The 22498-nt window shown below is 57.3% G+C and overlaps 4 protein-coding genes and 1 long non-coding RNA gene across 18 annotated transcripts in view; 4 read left to right on the forward strand and 1 right to left on the reverse strand.

Annotated features, from left to right (window-relative positions):
- Positions 1–13278, forward strand: part of ARHGAP39 (Rho GTPase activating protein 39) — a 169637-nt gene extending 156359 nt beyond the window's left edge. For all 3 annotated transcript variants that reach the window (XM_058028088.1, XM_058028080.1, XM_058028095.1), the window contains 4 exons: positions 4665–4864; positions 7058–7149; positions 7242–7411; positions 12567–13278. In XM_058028088.1, the coding sequence (XP_057884071.1) occupies positions 4665–4864; positions 7058–7149; positions 7242–7411; positions 12567–12761 (657 nt within the window). In that variant the 3' untranslated portion in view covers positions 12762–13278. The remainder of the gene's footprint in view (positions 1–4664; positions 4865–7057; positions 7150–7241; positions 7412–12566) is intronic.
- Positions 13279–13288: 10 nt separating this feature from the next.
- LOC131086295 (uncharacterized) lies at positions 13289–16409 on the forward strand. The gene is made up of 10 exons (XM_058029282.1): positions 13289–13415; positions 13544–13651; positions 13833–14059; positions 14377–14531; positions 14651–14701; positions 14755–14783; positions 14883–14907; positions 14999–15115; positions 15540–15698; positions 16056–16409. The coding sequence occupies exons 4-10, from the start codon at positions 14454–14456 to the stop codon at positions 16407–16409; spliced, it is 813 nt and encodes a 270-aa protein (XP_057885265.1). The 5' UTR covers positions 13289–13415; positions 13544–13651; positions 13833–14059; positions 14377–14453.
- Positions 16410–16933: 524 nt separating this feature from the next.
- On the reverse strand, positions 16934–19236 carry LOC131085695 (uncharacterized). Of its 2 annotated transcripts, XM_058028134.1 has the most exons (7): positions 19005–19236; positions 18724–18911; positions 18561–18656; positions 18311–18399; positions 17882–18149; positions 17686–17811; positions 17518–17604 (listed from the first exon to the last, which is right to left on the reverse strand). In XM_058028134.1, the coding sequence occupies exons 1-6, from the start codon at positions 19234–19236 to the stop codon at positions 17725–17727; spliced, it is 960 nt and encodes a 319-aa protein (XP_057884117.1). In that variant the 3' UTR covers positions 17518–17604; positions 17686–17724. The 2 variants fall into 2 exon arrangements, 1 of the variants encoding a protein (XP_057884117.1); XR_009114674.1 differs by lacking the exons at positions 18561–18656; positions 19005–19236 and adding exons at positions 16934–16995; positions 17033–17499 and having other exon boundaries at positions 17563–17766; positions 17899–18149; positions 18311–18429; positions 18724–18793.
- LOC131085707 (uncharacterized) lies at positions 17706–19029 on the forward strand. 8 transcript variants are annotated; one of them, XR_009114676.1, is made up of 6 exons: positions 17706–17772; positions 17905–18158; positions 18449–18649; positions 18748–18872; positions 18905–18934; positions 18998–19029. It is a non-coding gene; the product is annotated as an uncharacterized LOC131085707 (long non-coding RNA). The 8 variants fall into 8 exon arrangements; XR_009114679.1 differs by lacking the exon at positions 18998–19029 and adding an exon at positions 18676–18716 and having other exon boundaries at positions 18449–18617; positions 18809–18840; positions 18905–18952; XR_009114680.1 differs by lacking the exons at positions 18748–18872; positions 18905–18934; positions 18998–19029 and adding exons at positions 18676–18747; positions 18967–18990 and having other exon boundaries at positions 18449–18617.
- A 1464-nt stretch (positions 19237–20700) lies between the features above and the next one.
- On the forward strand, positions 20701–22498 carry LOC131085687 (uncharacterized). 4 transcript variants are annotated; one of them, XM_058028108.1, is made up of 7 exons: positions 20701–20849; positions 21108–21164; positions 21218–21298; positions 21364–21480; positions 21607–21946; positions 22178–22440; positions 22481–22498. In XM_058028108.1, the coding sequence occupies exons 1-6, from the start codon at positions 20718–20720 to the stop codon at positions 22411–22413; spliced, it is 963 nt and encodes a 320-aa protein (XP_057884091.1). In that variant the 5' UTR covers positions 20701–20717; the 3' UTR covers positions 22414–22440; positions 22481–22498. The 4 variants fall into 4 exon arrangements, 1 of the variants encoding a protein (XP_057884091.1); XR_009114671.1 differs by lacking the exons at positions 20701–20849; positions 21108–21164; positions 22481–22498 and adding an exon at positions 20851–20957 and having other exon boundaries at positions 21218–21534; positions 21692–21886; positions 22154–22434; XR_009114672.1 differs by lacking the exons at positions 20701–20849; positions 21108–21164; positions 21218–21298; positions 22481–22498 and adding an exon at positions 20857–20909 and having other exon boundaries at positions 21316–21534; positions 21692–21886; positions 22154–22434.

Consider the following 22498-nt stretch of genomic DNA (forward strand, 5'->3'; position numbering starts at 1 on the left):
CCAGGAGATCTTCAGGAGACCCTCTGAGAACCTGGCAGGGAGGACCTTCCAGGCATTATCTGAGGAACATCTGGAGAACTTTTGGGATTCTTCTGGAGACCTCCTGAAGACTTTGTGGAGAATTTTAAGGACCTTCTGTGGAACCTCTGAGGACATCGCGGACACTGACCGAGGATCTTCTGGAGATCTTCTGGAGATGCTGTGGGAACTCTCTGAAGATCCTGCAGGGACCTTCTGGGAACCTTCTAAGGATCTTCAGGAGAACTTCTGAGAGTCTCCTGGAGACCTTCTGAGGACGTTCTGGAGACCTTGTGGGGATTTTCTGGGGACTTTCTGAAGACATTCCAGAAACCATCTGGAGAACTTCAGGAGACCTTCTGGGAACTCTCTGGAGACCTTCTGGGAGCTTCCTGAGGAACTCCTGGAGACCTTCTGGAGACCTTATGGGGAGGGACCTTCTGGGAACTTTCTGAGGAACTCCTGAAGAACTTCTGGGAACTCTCTGGAGACCTTCTGGGAACTTTCTAAGGAACTTCTGGAGACCTTCTGGGAACTCTCTGGAGACCTTCTGGGAACTCTCTAGGGACCTTCTGGGAACTCCTGGAGACCTTCTGGGAGCTTCCTGAGGAACTTCTGGAGACCTTCTGGGGAGGGACCTTCTGGGAACTCCTGGAGACCTTCGGGGAACTCCTGAAGACCTTCTGGGAACTCTCTGGAGACCTTCTGGGAATTTTCTAAGGCACTTCTGCAGACCTTCAGGAAACCTTATGGGGAGGGACCTTCTGGGAATGTTCTGAGGAACACCTGAAGAACTTCTGGGAACTCTCTGGAGACCTCCTGGGAGCTTCCTGAAGAACTTCTGGAGACCTTCTGGGAACTCTCTGGAGACCTTCTGGGAACTCTCTGGAGACCTTCTGGGAATTTTCTGAGGAACTTCTGGAGACCTTCTGGAGACCTTATGGGGAGGGACCTTCTGGGAACTTTCTGAGGAACTTCTGGAGACCTTCTGGGAACTCTCTGGAGACCTCCTGGGAGCCTCCTGAGGAACTTCTGGAGACCTTCTGGAAACCTTATGGTGAGGGACCTTCTGGGAACTTTCTGAGGAACTCCTGAAGAACTTCTGGGAAATCTCTGGAGACCTTCTGGGAACTTTCTAAGGAACTTCTGGAGACCTTCTGGGAACTCTCTGGAGACCTTCTGGGAAGTTCCTGAGGAACTTCTGGAGACCTTCTGGAGACCTTATGGGGAGGAACCTTCTGGGAACTTCATGAGGAACCCCTGGAGAACCTCTGGGAACTCTCTGGAGACCTTCCAGGAACTTTCTGAGGAACTTCTGGAGACCTTCTGAAAACTTTCTGGAGACCTTCTGGGAGCTTCCTGAGGAACTCCTGGAGACCTTCTGGAGACCTTATGGGGAGGAACCTTCTGGGAACTTTCTGAGGAACTCCTGGAGAACCTCTGGGAAATCTCTGGAGACCTTCTGGGAACTTCCTGAGGAACTTCTGGAGACCTTCTAGAAACTTTCTGGAGACCTTCTGGGAGCTTCCTGAGGAACTCCTGAAGACCTTCTGGAAGTCCAGCACTGATGTTGAGCTTTCCAGAAGAATCCCAGAGTGGTGGCTCCTTCTCCACCTGGAAAAATCGTTGGGTGGAGAAGCTCCAATGTAGACATGGTCCCACCAAGCTCTGAGGGGTTGGATGGATGGATGATCGATGGATTTGTGGATCCATGGATGGATTTGGTTCCTTCTCCTGAGGTCACCTCAGTGGCCACCATCCACTGTGTTCCATCTACTTCTGCTTCCTCCAAGGCCATGGAGGTTTCTCCATGGTGGCCACCAGTCGTGGGTCCCTCCAACTTCTCCTCGCTCCGTGGTGGCCACCAGAGTCATGGTGAGGTCTCGGTGGCACCAAGGTCCCAAACGAGGTCCAAGGCCATGGAGGTTTGTCCATGGTGGCCACCAAATCATGGTGGGATCTCAGTGGCACCAAGCTCCCAAGATGTCTCCAAGGCCATGTTGGTTTCTCCAGGGTGGTCAGCACAACCACGGCAGGGTCTTGGTGTCACCATCCAGGTTCTCCTTGCTCCTCAGAGCTTTCTCCATGGTGGTCACCACAGTCATGGCGATGTCTCGGTGGCACCAAGGTCCCAATGCAGCTCCAAGGCCATGGAGGTTTCTCCACGGTGGCCACCACTATCACAGCAGGGTCTTGGTGGCCCCATCCAGGTTCTCCTTGCTCCATAGAGGTTTCTCCATGGTGGCCACCACAGTCATGGCAGTGTCTTGGTGGCACCAAGGTCCCAAGATGTCTCCAAGGCCATGGAGGTTTCTCCATGGTGGCCACCAAATCATGGTGGGATCTCGGTGGCACCAAGGTCCCAAAACAGCTCCAAGGCCATGGAGGTTTCTCCATGTTGGCCACCACAGTCATGGTGAGTTCTTGGTGGCACCAAGCTCTCAAGATGTGTCCAAGGCCATGGAGGTTTCTCCATGGTGTCCCCCACGATGGTCTCCTGGTGGCACCAAGCTCCCAAACCAGCTCCTGGCTCTATGGAGGTTTCTCCGTGGTGGCCACCAGTCATGGGTCCTTCCAAGTTCTCCTTGCTCCATGGTGGCCACCACAGTCATGTGAGGGTCTTGGTGGCACCAAGCTCCCGAGTGTCTCCAAGGCCATGGAGGTTTCTCTATGGCGGCCACCTAAGCCATGGTGGCATCTCAGTGGCACCAAGGTCCCCAGATGTCTCCAAGGCCATGGAGGTTTCTCCATGGTGGCCCCCGAGAAGGTCTCCTGGTGGCACCAAGCTCCCAAAACAGCTCCTGGCTCTATGGAGGTTTCTCCGTGGTGACCTCCAGTCGTGGGTCCTTCCAAGTTCTCCTTGCTCCATGGTGGCCACCACAGTCATGGCGGTTTCTTGGTGGCACCAAGCTCCCGAGTGTCTCCAAGGCCATGGAGGTTTCTCCATGGTGGCCACCACAGTCATGTCAGGGTCTTGGTGGCACCAAGGTCCCAAGATGTCTCCAAGGCCATGGAGGTTTCTCCATGGTGGCCACCACAGTCATGGTGGCATCTCGGTGGCATCAAGGTCCCAAAACAGCTCCAAGGCCATGGAGGTTTCTCCATGGTGGCCACCAAAGTTATGGTGAGATCTTGGTGGCACCAAGCTCCCAAGATGCCTCCAAGGCCATGTTGGTTTCTCCATGGTGGCCCCCACAGTCATGGTGAGGTCTTGGTGGCACCAAGGTCCCAAATGAGGTCCATGGCCATGGAGGTTTCTCCACAGTGGCCACCACAATCACAGCAAGGTCTTGGTGGCACCATCCAGGTTCTCCTTGCTCCATGGAGGTTTCTCCATGGTGGCCACCACAGTCATGGCGGGGTCTTGATGCCACCAAGCTCTCAAGATGTCTCAAAGGCCATGGAGGTTTCTCCACGGTGGCCACCACAACCACGGCAGGGCCTTGGTGGCACCATCCAGGTTCTCCTTGCTCCATGTTCTTTTCTCCCTGGTGGCCACCACAGTCATGGTGGCATCTAGGTGGCATCAAGGTCCCAAAACAGCTCCAAGGCCATGGAGGTTTGTCCATGGAGGTCATGGTAAGACCTTGGTGGCACCAAGCTCCCCAGATGTCTCCATGGCCATGGAGCTTTCTCCACGGTGGCCACCACAACCACGGCAGGGCCTTGGTGGCCCCATCCAGCTTCTCCTTGCTCCATGGAGGTTTCTCCGTGGTGGCCACCACAGTCACAGCAGGGCCTTGGTGGCCCCATCCAGCTTCTCCTTGCTCCATGGAGGTTTCTCCATGGTGGCCACCACAGTCATGGCAGGGCCTTGGTGGCACCAAGCTCTCAAGATGTCTCCAAGGCCATGGAGGTTTCTCCACGGTGGCCACCACAACCACGGCAGGGCCTTGGTGGCCCCATCCAGCTTCTCCTTGCTCCTCAGAGCTTTCTCCATGGTGCCCACCACAGTCATGGTAAGGTCTTGGTGGCACCAAGGTCCCAAATGAGGTCCATGGCCATGGAGGTTTCTCCATGGTGGCCACCACAGTCATGTCAGGGTCTTGGTGGCACCAAGGTCCCAAGGTGTCTCCAAGGCCATGGAGGTTTCTCCATGGTGGCCACCACAACCACGGCAGGGTCTTGGTGGCCCCATCCAGGTTCTTGTTGCTCCATGTTGGTTTCTCCCTGGTGGCCACCAAATCATGGTGGCATCTCGGTGGCACCAAGGTCCCAAAACAGCTCCAAGGCCATGGAGGTTTCTCCACGGTGGCCGCCACAGTCATGGTGGCATCTTGGTGGCACCAAGGTCCCAAAACAGCTGCAAGGTCATGGAGGTTTCTCCATGGAGGTCATGGCAAGACCTTGGTGGCACCAAGCTCTCAAGATGTCTCCAAGGCCATGGAGGTTTCTCCAGGGTGGCCACCACAATCACAGCAGGATCTCGGTGGCCCCATCCAGGTTCTTTATCCTTGCTCCTCAGAGCTTTCTCCCTGGTGGCCACCACAGCGTTTTGTCTTCTCCAACTTCACCCCTTGCCTGGTGGTGCCACCACCACCATCTCCACGCGTCCCCGAATCCCTCCACGTCCCCACCACGCGCGGGTGGCATCACCGAGCAGATCCCACCTCCACCACGGCGGTGACCTGGGTTGTCTTCTCCAGGGCCTGAAGAAGCCGAACCTGGAGGAGATCCGTCACGCCAAGAACGCCATCTTCAGCCCGTCCATGTTCGGCAGCTCGCTGCAGGAGATCGTGGCCATGCAGCGCGAGCGCTACCCCGAGCGCCAGCTGCCCTGGGTGCAGACGCGCCTCTCCGAGGAGGTGCTGGCGCTCAACGGCGACCAGACCGAGGGCATCTTCAGGTGGGGCCACCGCGGGCGGCGCGTGGTGGTGGTGGTGCTGGTGGTGGTGGTGGTGAGATGGAGGTTCTGGTGAGGTTTGGGTGCTCTGGTGGGTGCTGCTCTGGTGGGTGCTGCGAGGGCATGGGGATGGTTGGTGGTGGACAACAAAGTCATGGCGAGGTCTTGGTGGCACCATCCAGGTTCTCCTTGGTCTGTAGAGGTTTCTCCGTGGTGGCCACCACAGTCATGGTGAGATCTTGGTGCCACCAAGCTCCCAAGATGCCTTCAAGGTCATGGAGGTTTCTCCATGGTGGCCACCACAGCCATGGTGGAATCCTGGTCGCCCCCACCATCTCCATGCCCAGCTGACGTCCCCACCAGCTTCTCCTGGAGGGGCTCTGCAGCTCCGGGTTGTCCCCGCCGGTCCCACCCCACCAACCCCTCCATCCCCAATGGAGGTTTCTCCACGATGTCCTTCAAGATGCGCTCCTGGTGGCACCAAGCTCCCTAGGTGTCTCCAAGTTCATGGGGGTTTCTCCATGGTGGCCACCAGAGTCATGGCGAGGTCTTGGTGGCACCATCCAGGTTCTCATTGCTCCATTGAGGTTTCTCCATGGTGGCCACCACAGTCATGGTGAGGTCTTGGTGGCACCAAGGTCCCAAAACAGCTCCAAGGCCATGGAGGTTTCTCCACAGTGGTCACCACAGTCATGGTGAGGTCTCGGTGCCACCAAGCTCCCAAGATGTCTCCAAGGCCATGGAGGTTTCTCCATGGTGGCCACCACAGTCATGGCAGGGTCTTGGTGGCACCACCCAGTGGGTCCCTCCAGGGTCTCCTTGGTCCATCGAGGTTTCTCCATGGTGGTCACCTCTGTCATGGTGTTGGTGGTGGTGGTGGTGGATGGAGGTTCTGGTGAGGTTTGGGTTTCTGGGGTTCTGCTGCTCTGGTGGGCGCTGCGAGGTCATGGGGATGGTTGGTGGTGGACCCATTTTGGGAGCTTGGTGCCACCAAGATTCCACCACGACTGTGGTGGCCACCATGAAGGAACCCCCGTGGACCAAGGAGAACCTGGATGGTGCCACCAAAACCCCACCACAGCTTTGCCAGGGTCATGGAGGGGGCTTGGTGGCACCAAGGTCCCAAAACATCTCCAAGGTCATGGGGGTTCCTTCATGGTGGCCACCACAGTCATGGTGGGGTCTTGCTGGCACCAATGTCCCAAGATGTCTCCAAGGCCATGGGGGTTTCTCCACAGTGGCCACCACAGCCATGGTGAGGTCTTGGTGGCACCATCCAGTGGGTACCATCACCTTCTCCTTGCTCCATTGAGGTTTCTCCATGGTGGCCACCACAGCCATGGTGGGATGTTGGTGGCACCATCCAAGTTCTCCCTGCTCCATGGAGGTTTCTCCATGGTGGCCACCAGTTGTTGGTCCCTCCAACTTCTCCTCGCTCCTTGGTGGCCACCACAGTCATGGCACCATCCAGGTGGGTCCCTCCAGGTTCTCCTTGGTCCATGGAGGTTTCTCCCTGGTGGCCACCACAGTCATGGTGAGATCTCGGTGGCACCAAGCTCCCAAAACAGCTCCAAGGCCATGGAGGTTTCTCCATGGTGGCCACCACAGTCATGGCGGAGTCTTGATGGTCACCATCCACTGGGTTCCTCCAGCTTCTCCTTAGTTTAAGTCCATGGAGGTTTCTCCATGGAAGCCACCACTGTCATGGTGCTGGTGGTGGTGGTGGATGGAGGTTCTGGTGAGGTTTGGGTTTCTGGGGTTCTGCTGCTCTGGTGGGCGCTGCGAGGTCATGGGGGTCATTGGTGGTGGCCACCACAGTAATGGTGGGGTCTTGGTGGCACCAAGCTCCCAAAACATCTCCAAAACGGGTCCAAGGTCGTGGAGGTTTCTTCATGGTGGCCACCACAGTCATGGTGGAATCTTGGTGGCACCATCCAAGTTCTCCCTGCTCCATGGAGGTTTCTCCATGGTGGCCACCACAGTCATGGTAAGATCTTGGTGACACCAAGCTCCCAAGATGCCTCCAAGGCCATGGAGGTTTCTCCGTGGTGGCCACCACAATCATGGTGAGATCCTGGTGGCCCCACCATCTCCATGCCCAGCTGACGTCCCCACCAGCTTCTCCTGGACCACCCAGCTCTGCAGCTCCGGGTTGTCCCCGCCGGTCCCACCCCACCATCCCCTCCACCCCCGCAGGGTCCCCGGTGACATCGACGAGGTCAACGCCCTCAAGCTCCAGGTGGACCAGTGGAAGATCCCCACGGGCCTGGAGGACCCGCACGTTCCCGGTAGGACCTGGGGGCGGTGTTTGCCGGTGGGACCTCCGTGTCCACCAGCAGGAGGTCCTCACGGCTGGTCGGTGGTGGGTTGTCTTCTGCAGCGTCGCTGCTGAAGCTGTGGTACCGCGAGCTGGAGGAGCCGCTGATCCCGCACGAGTTCTACGAGCGCTGCATCGCGCACTACGAGAGCCCCGAGGCCGCCGTGGCCGTGGTGCACGCGCTGCCCCGCATCAACCGCATGGTCCTCTGCTACCTCATCCGCTTCCTCCAGGTGGCCGCGGGGACCTTCTGGGGGGTGGGACCCAAGGGTGGGGGAGGGTGGGCGGACGTGGTTATGGGGTCTCCAAGGCCATGGCGTCCATCTCACGTCGGGCGTTCCGTGGAGGGGTGGTCCTGGGTCCTGCTGCTGAGGTGGGTTTGGGTTCCTCGAGGTCACCATGAGAGGAACCGGGAGTTTCACCAAGGCCATGGCTTCTGTCGCCCGTCGGCCGATCCGTGGGTTGGTGCTCCTGGTTCCTTCTCCTGAGGTGGTTTTGGGTTCCTCGAGGTCACCATGAGAGGAACCGGGAGTTCCACCAACCCTATGGCTTGCATTTCCCTTCTACCACCCCATGGGTTGGTGCTCCTGGTTCCTTCTCCTGAGGTGGTTTTGGGTTCCTCGAAGTCATCATGAGAGGAACCGGGAGTTCCACCAAGCCCATGGCTTCCATCTGCCGTCGGCTGTTCCATGGGTGGGTGCTCCTGGTTCCTTCTCCTGAGGTGGGTTTGGGTTCCTCGAGGTCACCATGAGAGGAACCGGGAGTTTCACCAACCCCATCATCTCCATTTCCCTTCTACCATTCCATGGGTGGGTGCTCCTGGGTCCTGCTCCTGAGGTGGCTTTAGGTTCTCCATGAGAAGAACCAGGAGTTCCACCAACCCCATCACCTCCATCTTCCTCCCATTCCATGAGATCCTGGTGACCTCCTGGTTCCTTCTCCTGAGGTGCTTTTGGGTTCCCCAAGGTTTCCATGAGAAGAACCAGGAGTTCCACCAACCCCATCACCTCCATCTTCCTCCATCCACCCCATGGCTTGGTGCTCCTGGTTCCTTCTCCTGAGGTGGTTTTGGGTTCCTCGAGGTCATCATGAGAGGAACCGGGAGTTCCACCAAGCCCATGGCTTCCATCTGCCGTCGGCCGTTCCATGGGTGGGTGCTCCTGGGTCCTGCTGCTGAGGTGGCTTTGGGTTCCTCAAGGTCACCATGAGAGGAACCAGGAGTTCCACCAATCCCAGAACTTCCCTTTCTCTTCTACCACCCCATGGGTTGGTTCTCCTGGTGACCTCCAGGTCTGCTTGGTTCTCCTCTGGTTGGTTCTCCTGAGGTGGTTTTAGGTTCACTGTGAGAAGAACCAGGAGTTTCACCAACCCCATCACCTCCATTTCCCTTCTACCACCCCATGGGTTGGTGCTCCTGGTTCCTTCTCCTGAGGTGGGTTTGGGTTCCTCAAGGTCACCATGAGAGGAACCAGGAGTTCCACCAACCCCATCACCTCCATCTTTCTCCCATTCCATGAGATCCTGGTGACCTCCTGGTTCCTTCTCCTGAGGTGGGTTTGGGTTCTCCATGGTCACCACCAGCTGAGGAACCGTGTCCCCCTGGTGTCCCACCACCCTTGACCTCCACCTTTCTCCTCACACCCCATGAGTTGGTTCTCCTGGTTCCTTCTCCTGAGGTGGTTTTGGGTTCTCCAAGGTCACCACGTGGTGGCCAAGAACCAGGAGTTCCACCAACCCCATCTTCTCCATCTCCTCCTCCCACCCCATGTGTTCATGCTCCTGGTGACTCTCCTTGTTCCTTCTCCTGCGGTGGGTTTGGGTTCTCCAACTTCATCTCATGGTGACCCCCATCTCCCTCATGAACCAAGAGGTCCATGTGGTCCTTCCACCCACCTCCCACCAACCCCATCATCTCCATTTCCCGTCTACCATTCCATGGGTTGGTTCTCCTGGTGACCTCCAGGTTCCTTCTCCTGAGGTGGTTTTGGGTTCCTCAAGGTTTCCATGAGAAGAACCAGGAGTTCCACCAATCCAATCATCTCCACTTCCCTTCTACCATTCCATGGCTTGGTGCTCCTGGTTCCTTCTCCTGACGTGGGTTTGGGTTCTCCGAGGTCACCATGAGAGGAACCAGGAGTTCCACCAATCCCACCATCTCCATCTTCCTCCGTCCACCCCATGGGTTGGAGCTCCTGGTGATCTCCAGGTCTGGTTCCTTCTCCTGAGGTGGTTTTGGGTTCTCCATGGTCACCACAAGCTGAAGAACCGTGTCCACCTGGTGTCCCACCACCCTTGACCTCCACCTTTCTCCTCCCACCCCATGGGTTGGTTCTCCTGGTGACCTCCAGGTCTGGTTCCTTGTCCTGAGGTGGTTTTGGGTTCTCCAAGGTTTCCATGAGAAGAACCAGGAGTTCCACCAACCAATCATCTCCATCTTCCTCCATCCACCCCATGTGTTCTCCTGAGGTGCTTTTGGCTTCTCCGTGGTCACCACAAGCTGAGGAACCGTGTCCCCCTGGTGTCCCACCACCCTTGACCTCCACCTTCCTCCTCCCACCCCATGGGTTGGTTCTCCTGGTGACCTCCAGGTCTGGTTGGTTCTCCTGAGGTGGGTTTGGGTTCACTGTGAGAAGAACCAGGAGTTCCACCAACCCCATCACGTCCAACTTTCTCCTCCCACCCCATGGGTTGGTGCTCCTGGGTCCTGCTCCTGAGGTGGGTTTGGGTTCTTCGAGGTCACCATGAGAAGAACCAGGAGTTCCACCATCCCCATCACCTCCATCTTCCCCCATCCACCCCATGAGTTGGTTCTCCTGGTGACCTCCAAGTCGGGTTGGTTCTCCTGAGGTGGGTTTGGGTTCTTCGAGGTCACCATGAGAGGAACCAGGAGTTCCACCAACCCCATCACCTCCATCTTTCTCCCATTCCATGAGATCCTGGTGACCTCCTGGTTCCTTCTCCTGAGGTGGCTTTGGGTTCTCCGTGGTCCACACAAGCTGAAGAACCGTGTCCACCTGGTGTCCCACCACCCTTGACCTCCACCTTTCTCCTCCCACTCCATGAGTTGGTGCTCCTGGTCCCTTCTCCTGAGGTGGGTTTGGGTTCCCCAAGGTCACCATGAGAAGAACTGGGAGTTCCACCAACCCCATCACTTCCATTTCTCTTCTACCACCCCATGAGTTCATGATCCTGGTTGACCCTCGTGGTTCCTTCTCCTGCGGTGGGTTTGGGTTCCTCAAGGTCACCTTGAGAACCACCAGGAGTTCCACCAACCCCATCACCTCCATCTTCCTCCCATTCCATGAGATCCTGGTGACCTCCAGGTCTGGTTCCTTTTCCTGAGGTGGGTTTGGGTTCTCCAAGGTCACCATGAGAGGAACCAGGAGTTCCACCAACACCATCACGTCCACCTTCCTTATCTCACTCCATGGGTTGGTTCTCCTGGTGATCACCAGGTCTGGTTCCTTCTCCTGAGGTGGTTTTGGGTTCTCCATGGTCACCACAAGCTGAAGAACCATGTCCACCTGGTGGACCTCCCACCAACCCCATCATCTCTATTTTCCTTCTACCATTCCATGGGCTGGTGCTCCTGGTTCCTTCTCCTGAGGTGGCTTTGGGTTCTTCAAGGTTTCCATGAGAAGAACCAGGAGTTCCACCAACCAATCATCTCCATCTTCCTCCATCCACCCCATGGGTTCTCCTGAGGTGGTTTTGGGTTCTCCGTGGTCACCACAAGCTGAGGAACCGTGTCCCCCTGGTGTCCCACCACCCTTGACCTCCACCTTCCTCCTCCCACTTCATGAGTTGGAGCTCCTGGTGACCTCCAGGTCTGGTTGGTTCTCCTCTGGTTGGTTCTCCTGAGGTGGCTTTGGGTTCACAGTGAGAAGAACCAGGAGTTCCACCAACCCCATCACGTCCAACTTTCTCCTCCCACCCCATGGGTTGGTGCTCCTGGTTCCTGCTCCTGAGGTGGGTTTGGGTTCTTCGAGGTCACCATGAGAGGAACCAGGAGTTCCACCAACCCCATCACCTCCATTTCCCTTCTACCACCCCATGGGTTGGTGCTCCTGGTGACCTCCTGGTTCCTTCTCCTGAGGTGCTTTTGGGTTCTCCATGGTCACCACAAGCTGAGGAACCGTGTCCACCTGGTGTCCCACCACCCCTTGACCTCCACCTTCCTCCTCCCACCCCATGAGTTTACGATGCTGGTTCCTTCTCCTGAGGTGGGTTTGGGTTCTCCAAGGTTTCCATGAGAGGAACCAGGAGTTCCACCAACCCCATCACCTCCATCTTTCTCCCATTCCATGAGACCCTGGTGACCTCCTGGTTCCTTCTCCTGAGGTGCTTTTGGGTTCTTCGAGGTCACCATGAGAGGAACCGGGAGTTTCAGCAATCCCAGAACTTCCATCTCCTTTCTACCACCCCACGAGTTGGTTCTCCTGGTGATCTCCTGGTTCCTTCTCCTGAGGTGGATTTGGGTTCCTCAAGGTTTCCATGAGAAGAACCAGGAGTTCCACCAACCCCATCACCTCCATGTTCCTCCCACCCCATGAGTTGGAGCTCCTGGTGACCTCCAGGTCTGGTTCCTTCTCCTGAGGTGGGTTTGGGTTCTCCAAGGTCACCACAAGCTGAAGAACCGTGTCTCCCTGGTGTCCCACCACCCTTTCTCCTCCCACCCCATCAGTTTACGATCCTGGTTCCTTATCCTGAGGTGGTTTTGGGTTCCTCAAGGTCACCATGAGAAGAACCAGGAGTTCCACCAACCCCATCACTTCTATGTCCTCCTCCCATTCCATGAGATCCTGGTGTCCTCCAGGTCGGGTTGGTTCTCCTGAGGTGGGTTTGGGTTCCTCAAGGTCACCATGAGAGGAACCGGGAGTTCCACCAACCCCATCACCTCCATCTTCCTCCATCCACCCCATGAGTTGGTTCTCCTGGTGATCTCCAGGTCTGGTTCCTTCTCCTGAGGTGGGTTTGGGTTCTTCGAGGTCACCATGAGAAGAACCAGGAGTTCCACCAACCCCATCACCTCCATCTTTCTCCCATTCCATGAGATCCTGGTGACCTCCTGGTTCCTTCTCCTGAGGTGGCTTTGGGTTCTCCTTGGTCACCACAAGCTGAAGAACCGTGTCCACCTGGTGTCCCACCACCCCTTCTCCTCCCACCCCATCAGTTTACGATCCTGGTTCCTTCTCCTGGGGTGGGTTTGGGTTCCCCAAGGTCACCATGAGAAGAACCAGGAGTTCCACCAACCCCATCACCTCCTTCTTTCTCCCACCCCATGGGTTCTCCTGAGGTGCTTTTGGCTTCTCCATGGCCACCACCAGCTGAAGGTCCAACCCCACGTGCTGTCCCACCACCGTGACCTCCATGTCCTGCTGTCCCCAGGTGTTCGTGCAGCCGGCCAACGTGGCGGTGACCAAGATGGACGTCAACAACCTGGCCATGGTGATGGCGCCCAACTGCCTGCGCTGCCGCTCCGACGACCCGCGCGTCATCTTCGAGAACACGCGCAAGGAGATGTCCTTCATGCGGGTGCTCATCCAGCACCTGGACACCAGCTTCATGGAGGGCGTCCTATAGTGGACATTGTCCATCTGTCCCACCCCACCGGTGTCCATCCTTCATGAGGGTCCTCATGCAGCACCTGGACACCAGCTTCATGGAGGGCGTCCTATAGTGGACATCCCACCCCACCCCACCGGTGTCCTCATCCAGCACCTGGACACCAGCTTCATGGAGGGCGTCCTATAGTGGACATCCCACCGATTGTCCATCTGTCCCACCCCACCGGTGTCCATCCTTCATGCGGGTCCTCATCCAGCACCTGGACACCAGCTTCATGGAGGGCGTCCTATAGTGGACATTGTCCATCTGTCCCACCCCACCGGTGTCCATCCTTCATGAGGGTCCTCATCCAGCACCTGGACACCAGCTTCATGGAGGGCGTCCTATAGTGGACATCCCACCGATTGTCCATCTGTCCCACCCCACCGGTGTCCTCACCCAGCACCTGGACACCAGCTTCATGGAGGGCATCCTATAGTGGACACTGATTGTCCATCTGTCCCACCCCACCGGTGTCCCCAGTCACAGTCGTTGTCCCCACACGGTGGCCGCTCTGCACCAGGAACGGGAGGTTCTCCATGACGTGGTGAGCTCCATCTCCACCAAGAACAGGAGGTCCATGAGGTTCTTCACCACGTGGTGAGATCCATCTCCACCAAGAACCAGGAGGTCCATGTGGTGAGCTCCCTCTCCACCAGGAACAGCAGGTTCTTCACCATATGGGGAGATCCATGTCCACCAGGAACCAGAAGGTTCTTCACTGTGTGGGGAGATCCATCTCCACCAAGAACCTGGAGGTCCATGAGGTTCTCCACCATGTGCTGAGCTCCATCTCCACCAAGATCCTGGAGGTCCTTCACCATGTTGAGAGATCTATCTACACTGAGAACCTGGAGGTCTGTGATGTTCTCCATCACGTGGTGGCACCCGTCTCCACCAGGAACAGCAGGTTCTCCATCACGTGCTGAGATTCATCTCCACCAGGAACCTGGAGCTTCTTCACCATGTGGTGGTGAGATCCATCCCCACCAGGAACAGCAGGTTCTTCATCACGTGGTGGCACCTGTCTCTACCAGGAACCAGGAGGTTCTTCATCATGTGGTGGGATCCATCTCCACCAGGAACCTGGAGGTCTGTGAGGTTCTCCATCATGTGGTGGCACCCGTCTCCACCACAAACAGGAGGTCCGTGAGGTTCTCCACCACGTGGTGGGATCAATCTCCACCACGAACCTGGAGGTCCATGAGGTTCTTCACCACGTGCTGAGCTCCATCTTCATGAAGAACCTGGAGGTCCATGAACTTCTTCACCATGTGATGGGATCCATCCCCACCAAGAACCTGGAGGTCCGTGAGGTTCTCCAGCTTCACCATGCACTGAGCTCCATGTCCATAAAGAACCTGGAGGTCCATGAGGTTCTTCACCACGTGGTGAGATCCATCTCCACCAGGAACCAGGAGGTCTGTGAGGTTCTCCACCACATGGTGAGCTCCATCACCAAGAACCCGGAGGTCCATGAGGTCCTCCAACTCCACCACACAGTGAGGTCCAATTCCACCAAGAACAGGAGGTCCGTGAGGTTCTCCAACTTCACCGTGTGCTGAGCTCCAATTCCACCAAGAACCCTGAGGTCCACGTGCTGAGCTCCATCTCCACCAGGAACAGGAGCTCCATGAGGTTCCTCACCACGTGCTGACCTCCACCTTCATGAAGAACCAGGAGCTCCATGAGGTTCTCCATCACCTGGTGAGCTCCATGTCCACCAAGAACCTGGAGGTCCATGAGGTTCTTCAGCTTCACCACGTGGTGGGATCCGTCTCCACCAGGAACCTGGAGGTCCACGAGGTTCTCCAAGTTCACCACGTGGTGAGCTCCAAATCCACCAAGAACAGGAGGTCCGTGAGGTTCTCCAACTTCACCATGTGCTGAGCTCCATCTCCATGAAGAACCTGGAGGTCCATGAGGTTCTCCACCATGTGCTGAGCTCCATCTCCACCAGGAACAGGAGGTCCATGAGCTTCTCCACCACGTGGTGAGGTCCATCTTCATGAAGAACCTGGAGGTCCATGAGGTTCTTCAGCTTCACCACGTGGTGGGATCCGTCTCCACCAAGAACCCTGAGGTCCATGTGGTGAGCTCCATCTCCACCAAGAACCTGGAGGTCCATGAGGTTCTTCCCCATGTGGTGAGATCCATCTCCACCAGGAAGTTCTTCTCCATGTGGTGAGATCCATCTCCACCAGGAACAGGAGGTCCATGAGGTTCCTCACCACGTGGTGGGATCAATCTCCACCAGGAACCTGGAGCTCCATGAGGTTCTCCACCACGTGCTGAGCTCCATCTTCATGAAGAACCTGGAGGTCCATGAGGTTCTCCATCACGTGCTGAGCTCCATCTCCACCAGGAACCAGGAGGTCCATGAGGTTCTTCAGCATGTGGTGAGATCCATCTCCACCAGGAACAGCAGGTTCTTCACCATATGGGGAGATCCATGTCCACCAGGAACCAGGAGGTTCTTCACCATGTGGGTAGATCCATCTCCACCAAGAACCTGGAGGTTCTTCAACATGTGGTGAGATCCATCTCCACCACGAACCCTGAGGTCCATGTGCTGAGCTCCATCTCCACCAAGAACCTGGAGATCCATGAGGTTCTTCACCATGTGGGGAGATCCATCTACACCAAGATCCTGGAGGTTCTTCAGCAGGTGGTGGCACCCATCTCCACCAGGAACAGGAGGTTCTTCACCAGGTGGTGGGATCCATCTCCACCAGGAACCTGGAGGTCTGGGAGGTTCTCCAACTTCACCATGTGCTGGGCTCCATCTTCATGAAGAACCTGGAGGTCCATGACGTTCTCCACCACGTGCTGAGCTCCATCTCTACCAAGAACCTGGAGGTCCATGAGGTTCTCCACCAGGTGCTGAGCTCCATCTCCATGAAGAACCTGGAGGTCCACATGGTGGGATCCATCCCCACCAAGAACCTGGAGGTCCATGAGGTTCTTCAACTTCACCACGTGGTGAGCTCCAATTCCACCAAGAACCTGGAGGTCCATGAGCTTCTTCTCCACGTGGTGAGCTCCATCTCCATGAAGAACCTGGAAGTCCATGTGGTGAGATCCATCCCCACCAAGAACAGGAGGTCCATGAGGTTCTCCAACTTCACCACGTGCTGAGCTCCATGTCCACCAAGAACAGGAGGTCCATGAGGTTCTCCACCAGGTGGTGAGCTCCATCTTCATGAAGAACCTGGAGCTCCATGAGGTTCTCCACCAGGTGGTGAGCTCCATGTCCACCAGGAACAGGAGGTCCATGAGGTTCTCCACCACGTGGTGAGCTCCATCTTCATGAAGAACCAGGAGCTCCATGAGGTTCTCCATCACATGGTGAGCTCCATGTCCACCAGGAACCTGGAGGTCCATGAGGTTCTCCACCACGTGGTGAGCTCCATCTTCATGAAGAACCTGGAGGTCCATGTGCTGAGCTCCATCTCCACCAAGATCCAGGATCTCCAGGAGCTTCTCCATGCTCCCCTCACCGAGCTCCATCTCCAGCAGGACCTCCTGGCCAGGGATTGTCCCCATCCTCCCCCACCCACCCGGAGCAGGAGAAGTCCTCGAGGTCCACCCCGACCTCCTGGCTGTGTCTCCAGGGGTTCCTGAGGAACATCCTGGTCCTGGTGGATCTCCATGGGCTTCAGGAGGTCACCTGGACACCAGAGGACCTCAGTGACCATGGAGAAGACCCGGGAGGTCCCCATGGCAGTGAGGTGGTCGTGGTGGCCGATTGTCCACCCTGAGGAGCTCTGGTGGCCGATTGTCCACCCTGAGGAGCTCTGGTGGCCGATTGTCCATCCTGGGGTGGCCGATTGTCCATCCTGAGGAGCTCTGGTGGCCGATTGTCCATCCTGAGGAGCTCTGGTGTCCCCTGGTGTCCCCGTGTCCATCCCGTCCCACCACGGTGGCACCACCAGGAGCTGTGCCAGGACCTCCCATCTGCTGCTCCTGGTTCTTCTGGGCCCATCCTGGTGTCCACCATCAGCTCCTGAACCCATCCTGGTGTCCACCATCTCCTCCTGAACCTTTCTAGGTGTCCACCATCTCCTCCTGAACCTGAGTGTCCACCATCAGCTCCTGGGTCCATCCTGGTGTCCACCATCAGCTCCTGAACCTTTCTAGGTGTCCACCATCTCCTCCTGGTGTCCACCATCTCCTCCTGAACCTGAGTGTCCACCATCTCCTCCTGGTTCTTCTGGGTCCATCCTGGTGTCCACCATCTCCTGAACCCATCCTGGTGTCCACCATCTCCTCCTGGTTCTTCTGGGCCCATCCTGGTGTCCATCATCTCCTCCTGGGTCCATCTTGGTGTCCATCATCTCCTCCTGGTCCTCCTGAACCCACCTGGGTGTCCACCTTCAGTTCCTGGGCCCATCCTGGTGTCCACCATCTCCTCCTGTGTCCATCTTGGGGTTCATCATCTCCTCCTGCTTCTCCTCAACCCATCCTGGTGTCCACCATCTCCTCCTGGGCCCATCCTGGTGTCCACCTTCAGTTCCTGGATCCATCCTGGTGTCCACCATCTCCTCCTGAACCTGAGTGTCCACCATCTCCTCCTGGGTCCATCCTGGTGTCCACCATCTCCTCATGGGTCCATCCTGGTCTCCACCATCTCCTCCAGGAGCCATCCTGGTGTCCACCATCTCCTCCAGGACCCACCAGGGCACCCATCTCCACCTGGTCCTGCCCAGCCCATCTTGGTGTCCCCAGTGTCCTCCAGGTCCCACCTTGGTGACCCCAGATCTCCACCAGATCCCACCTTGGTGACCCCCAAGTCCCACCAGGTCCCACCTTGGTGTCCCTCAATCTTCTCCAGATCTTCCAGGTCCCACCTTGGTGCCCTCCCATCTACTCCAGGTCCTCCACACCCACCCTGATGGACCCCAACCTCCAGCAGGTCCCACCTTGGTGATCTCCATGTCTACCAGGTCCCACCTTGGTGTCCCTCAATCTTCTTCAGATCCTCCAGGTCCCACCCTGGTGTCCCCGAGTCTTCTCCAGGTCCAATCTTGGACACCCTCCCGCAGGTCCCACCTTGGTGTCCCTCAATCTTCTTCAGATCTTCTCCAGGTTCCCACCTTGGTGCTCCCACCACTTCCAGGTCCCACCTTGGTGACCCCAAACCTTCTCCAGGTCCCACCTTGGTGACCCCAAACCTTCTCCAGGTCCCACCTTGGTGACCCCAATGTCCACCAGGTCCCACCTTGGTGACCCCAGATCTTCTCCAGGTCCCACCTTGGTGACCCCAAACCTCCAGCAGGTCCCACCTTGGTGACCTCCATGTCTACCAGGTCCCACCTTGGTGTCCCCCAAGTCCCACCAGGTCCCACCTTGGTGTCCCCGAGTCTTCTCCAGGTCCAACCTTGGACACTCTCCAGCAGGTCCCACCTTGGTGCCCCTCAATCTTCTCCAGATCTTCCAGGTCCCACCTTGGTGACTCCAAACCTTCTCCAGGTTCCATCTTGGTGACCTCCATGTCTACCAGGTCCCACCTTGGTGACCCCAACTTCCAGCAGGTCCCACCTTGGTGCCCCTCAGTCTTCTTCAGATCCTCCAGGTCCCACCTTGGTGACCCCAAACCTTCTCCAGGTCCCACCTTGGTGACCCCACCACTTCCAGGTCCCACCTTGGACACTCTCCAGCAGGTCCCACCTTGGTGTCCCTCAATCTTCTTCAGGTCCTCCAGGTCCCACCTTGGTGACCCCAGATCTTCTCCAGGTCCCACCTTGGTGACCCCAAACCTTCTCCAGGTGCCACCTTGGTGTCCCCCAAGTCCCACCAGGTCCCACCTTGGTGACCCCAAACCTTCTCCAGGTCCCACCTTGGTGACCCCGAGTCTCCTCCAGGTCCCACCTTGGCCACTCTCCATCAGGTCCCACCTTGGTGCCCCTCAATCTTCTTCAGATCTTCCCGGTTTCACCTCGGTGACCCCGATGTCCACCAGGTCCCACCTTGGTGACCCCAGACCTTCTCCAGGTTCCACCTTGGTGACCCCAGATCTCCAGGTCCCACCTTGGTGACCCCAGACCTTCTCCAGGTCCCACCTTGGTGACTCCAAACCTTCTCCAGGTCCCACCTTGGTGTCCTCAGATCTCCTCCAGGTCCCACCTTGGTGCTCCCACCACTTCCAGGTGCCACCTCGGTGTCCCCCAAGTCCCACCAGGTCCCACCTTGGTGTCCCCAATGTCCACCAGGTTCCACCTTGGTGACCCCGAACCTTCTCCAGGTCCCACCTTGGTGTCCCCAGATCTTCTCCAGGTGCCACCTCGGTGTCCCCAATGTCCACCAGGTCCCCCAAAATGGAGAAGTCCCCACAGTGGGGGGGTCCCCAAGATCCTGGGATGGTCCCCAAAGTGGAGAAGGTCCCAAAATGGTCACCAGGTCCTGGGAGGTCCCCAAGGTGGAGAAGGTCCCAAACTGGGTGGGGTCCCATGGGTGGGAGGTCCCCAAAGTGGAGAAGGTCCCCAAAAATGGGGGGGGGGTCACCAAGGTGGCTCCTGGAGGAGATTGGGGGTCACCAAGGTGGAGATCCTCAAGGTGGGGTCACCAGGGTGGAGAAGGTCCCCAAAATGGAGGAGGGCCCATGGAGAAGGTCCCCAAGGTGGGGATGGTCCCCAAAATTGGGGGTCCCATGGGTGGGAGGTCCCCAAAGTGGAGAAGGTCCCAAATTGGGGTGGGGTCCCATGGAAGGTCCCCAAAGTGGAGAAGGTCCCCAAAATGGTCACCAGGTCCTGGGAGGTCCCCAAAGTGGAGAAGGTCCCAAATTGGGTGGGGTCCCATGGGTGGGAGGTCCCCAAAGTGGAGAAGGTCCCCAAAATGGTCACCAAGGTGGCTCCTGGAGGAGATTGGGGGTCACCAAGGTGGAGATCCTCAAGGTGGGGTCACCAGGGTGGAGAAGGTCCCCAAAATGGAGGAGGGCACATGGAGAAGGTCCCCAAAGTGGAGAAGGTCCCCAAAATGGAGGAGGACCCATGGAGAAGGTCACCAAGGTGGGGATGGTCCCCAAAATTGGGGGTTCCTTGGGTGGGAGGTCCCCAAAATGGAGAGGTCACCAAGGTGGAGAAGGTCCCCAAAATGGAGAAGGTCCCCAAAGTGGAGAAGGTCCCAAACTGGGTGGGGTCCTATGGGTGGGAGGTCCCCAAAGTGGAGAAGGTCCCCAAAATTGGAGGTCCCCAAAGTGGAGAAGGTCCCAAAATGGTCACCAGGTCCTGGGAGGTCCCCAAAGTGGAGAAGGTCCCAAACTGGGTGGGGTCCCATGGGTGGGAGGTCCCCAAGGTGGAGAAGGTCCCAAATTGGGTGGGGGGGTCCCATGGGTGGGAGGTCCCCAAAGTGGAGAAGGTCCCCAAAAATGGGGAGGTCCCCAAGGTGGCTCCTGGAGGAGATTGGGGGTCACCAAGGTGGAGATCCTCAAGGTGGGGTCACCAGGGTGGAGAAGGTCCCCAAAATGGAGGAGGGCCCATGGAGAAGGTCCCCAAAGTGGAGAAGGTCCCCAAAATGGAGAAGGTCCCCAAAATGGAGAAGGTCCCCAAAATGGAGAAGGTGCCCAAAATGGAGAAGGTGCCCAAAATGGAGAAGGTGCCCAAAATGGAGAAGGTCCCCAAAGTGGAGAAGGTCCCCAAAATGGAGAAGGTCCCCAAAATGGAGAAGGTGCCCAAAATGGAGAAGGTCCCCAAAGTGGAGAAGGTCCCCAAAATGGAGAAGGTCCCCAAGATGGAGAAGGTCCCCAAGGTGGAGATGGTCCCCAAAATTGGGGGGTCCCATGGGTGATGTCCCCAAACTGGGGGTGTCACCAAGGTGGGGATGGTCCCCAAAATTGGGGTCCCCAAGGTGGAGAAGGTCCCCAAAATGGAGAAGGTCACCAAGGTGGGGACAGTCCCCAAAATGGAGGTCCCCAAGGTGAAGAAGGTCCCCAAAATGGAGGTCACCAAGGTGGGGATGGTCCCCAAAATGGAGAAGGTCCCCAAAATGGGGGATCCCATTGAAGGTCCCCAAAATGGGGGGGTCACCAAGGTGGAGAAGGTCCCCAAAATGGAGAAGGTCACCAAGGTGGAGAAGGTCCCCAAGGTGGGGACAGTCCCCAAAATGGGGGTCCCCAAAATGGAGAAGGTCCCCAAAATAGGAGATCCCATAAAGGGGGTCCCCAAAATGGAGATGGTCCCCAAAATGGGGGTCCCATGGGTGATATCCCCAAACTGGGGGGTCCCATGAAGGGGGTCTCCAAAATGGGGGTCCCCAAAATGGAGGGGGGGTCCTCAAAATTGGGGTCCCATGGGTGACGTCCCCAAACTGGGGGGGATCTCCAAGGTGGAGACAGTCCCCAAAATGGGGGGTCCCATGAAGGGGGTCCCCAAAATGGAGAAGGTCCCCAAAATGGAGGGGTCCCCAAAATAGGGATGGTCCCCAAAATGGAGAAGGTCCCCAAAATGGGGGATGCCATTGAAGGTCCCCAAAATGGGGGTGTCAGCAAGGTGGAGATGGTCCCCAAAATGGAGAAGGTCCCCAAGATGGAGAGGTCCCCAAAATGGGGGTCCCCAAAATGGGGATGGTCCCCAAAATGGAGGTCCCCAAGGTGGAGAAGGTCCCCAAAATGAAGGGTCCCATGAAGGGGGTCCCCAAGGTGGAAAAGGTCCCCAAAATGGAGGTCCCCAAGGTGGAGAAGGTCCCCAAGGTGGAGAAGGTCCCCAAGGTGGAGAAGGTCACCAAGGTGGGGACAGTCCCCAAAATTGAGGGGGTCGCCAAAATGGAGAAGGTCCCCAAAATGGAGATGGTCCCCAAAATGGAGATGGTCCCCAAAATGGAGAAGGTCACCAAGATGGGGACAGTGCCCAAAACTGGGGGTCCCCAAAATGGGGATGGTCCCCAAAATGGGGGTCCCCAAAATGGAGAAGGTCCTCAAAATGGAGAAGGTCCCCAAAATGGGGGTCCCCAAAATGTAGAAGGCCACCAAGGTGGGGACAGTGCCCAAAATGGAGGGGGGGTCCCCAAAATGGGAGGTCCCCAAGATGAAGAAGGTCCCCAAAATAGGGGATCCCATCAAGGGGGTCCCCAAAATGGAGACGGTCCCCAAAATGGGGGTCCCCAAGGTGGAGAAGGTCCCCAAAATGGAGAAGCTCACCAAGGTGGGGACAGTCCCCAAAATGGAGGTCCCCAAAATGGAGAAGGTCCCCAAGGTGGGGATGGTCCCCAAAATGGAAGGGTCCCCAAAATGGAGGTCCCCAAAATGGAGAAGGTCCCCAAAACAGGGGATCCCATAAAGGGGGTCCCCAACATGAGGATGGTCCAAAAAATGGGGGTCCCATGGGTGGTGTCCCCAAAGTGGGGGGGTCCCCAAAATGGAGAAGGCCACCAAGGTGGGGATGGTCCCCAAAATGGAGGGGTCCCCAAAATGGGGATGGTCCCCAAAATGGGGGTCCCCAAGGTGGAGAAGGTCCCCAAACTGGAGAAGGTCACCAAGGTGGGGACAGTCCCCAAAATGCGAGGGGTCCCCAAAATGGGAGAGTCCAAGATGAAGAAGGTCCCCAAAATAGGGGATCCCATAAAGGGGGTCCCCAAAATGGGGACGGTCCCAAAAATGGGGGTCCCCAAATTAGGGTGGGGGTCCCCAAGTTAGGGTGGGGGTCCCCAAATTAGGGTGGGGGTCCCAAATTAGGGTGGGGGTCCCCAAATTTTGGGGTGAGGGGGGTCCCCAAACTGGG

Source organism: Melospiza georgiana, chromosome 1 (genome assembly GCF_028018845.1).
Source record: "Melospiza georgiana isolate bMelGeo1 chromosome 1, bMelGeo1.pri, whole genome shotgun sequence".
In the NCBI taxonomy this organism is placed as follows: Eukaryota; Metazoa; Chordata; class Aves; order Passeriformes; family Passerellidae; genus Melospiza; species Melospiza georgiana.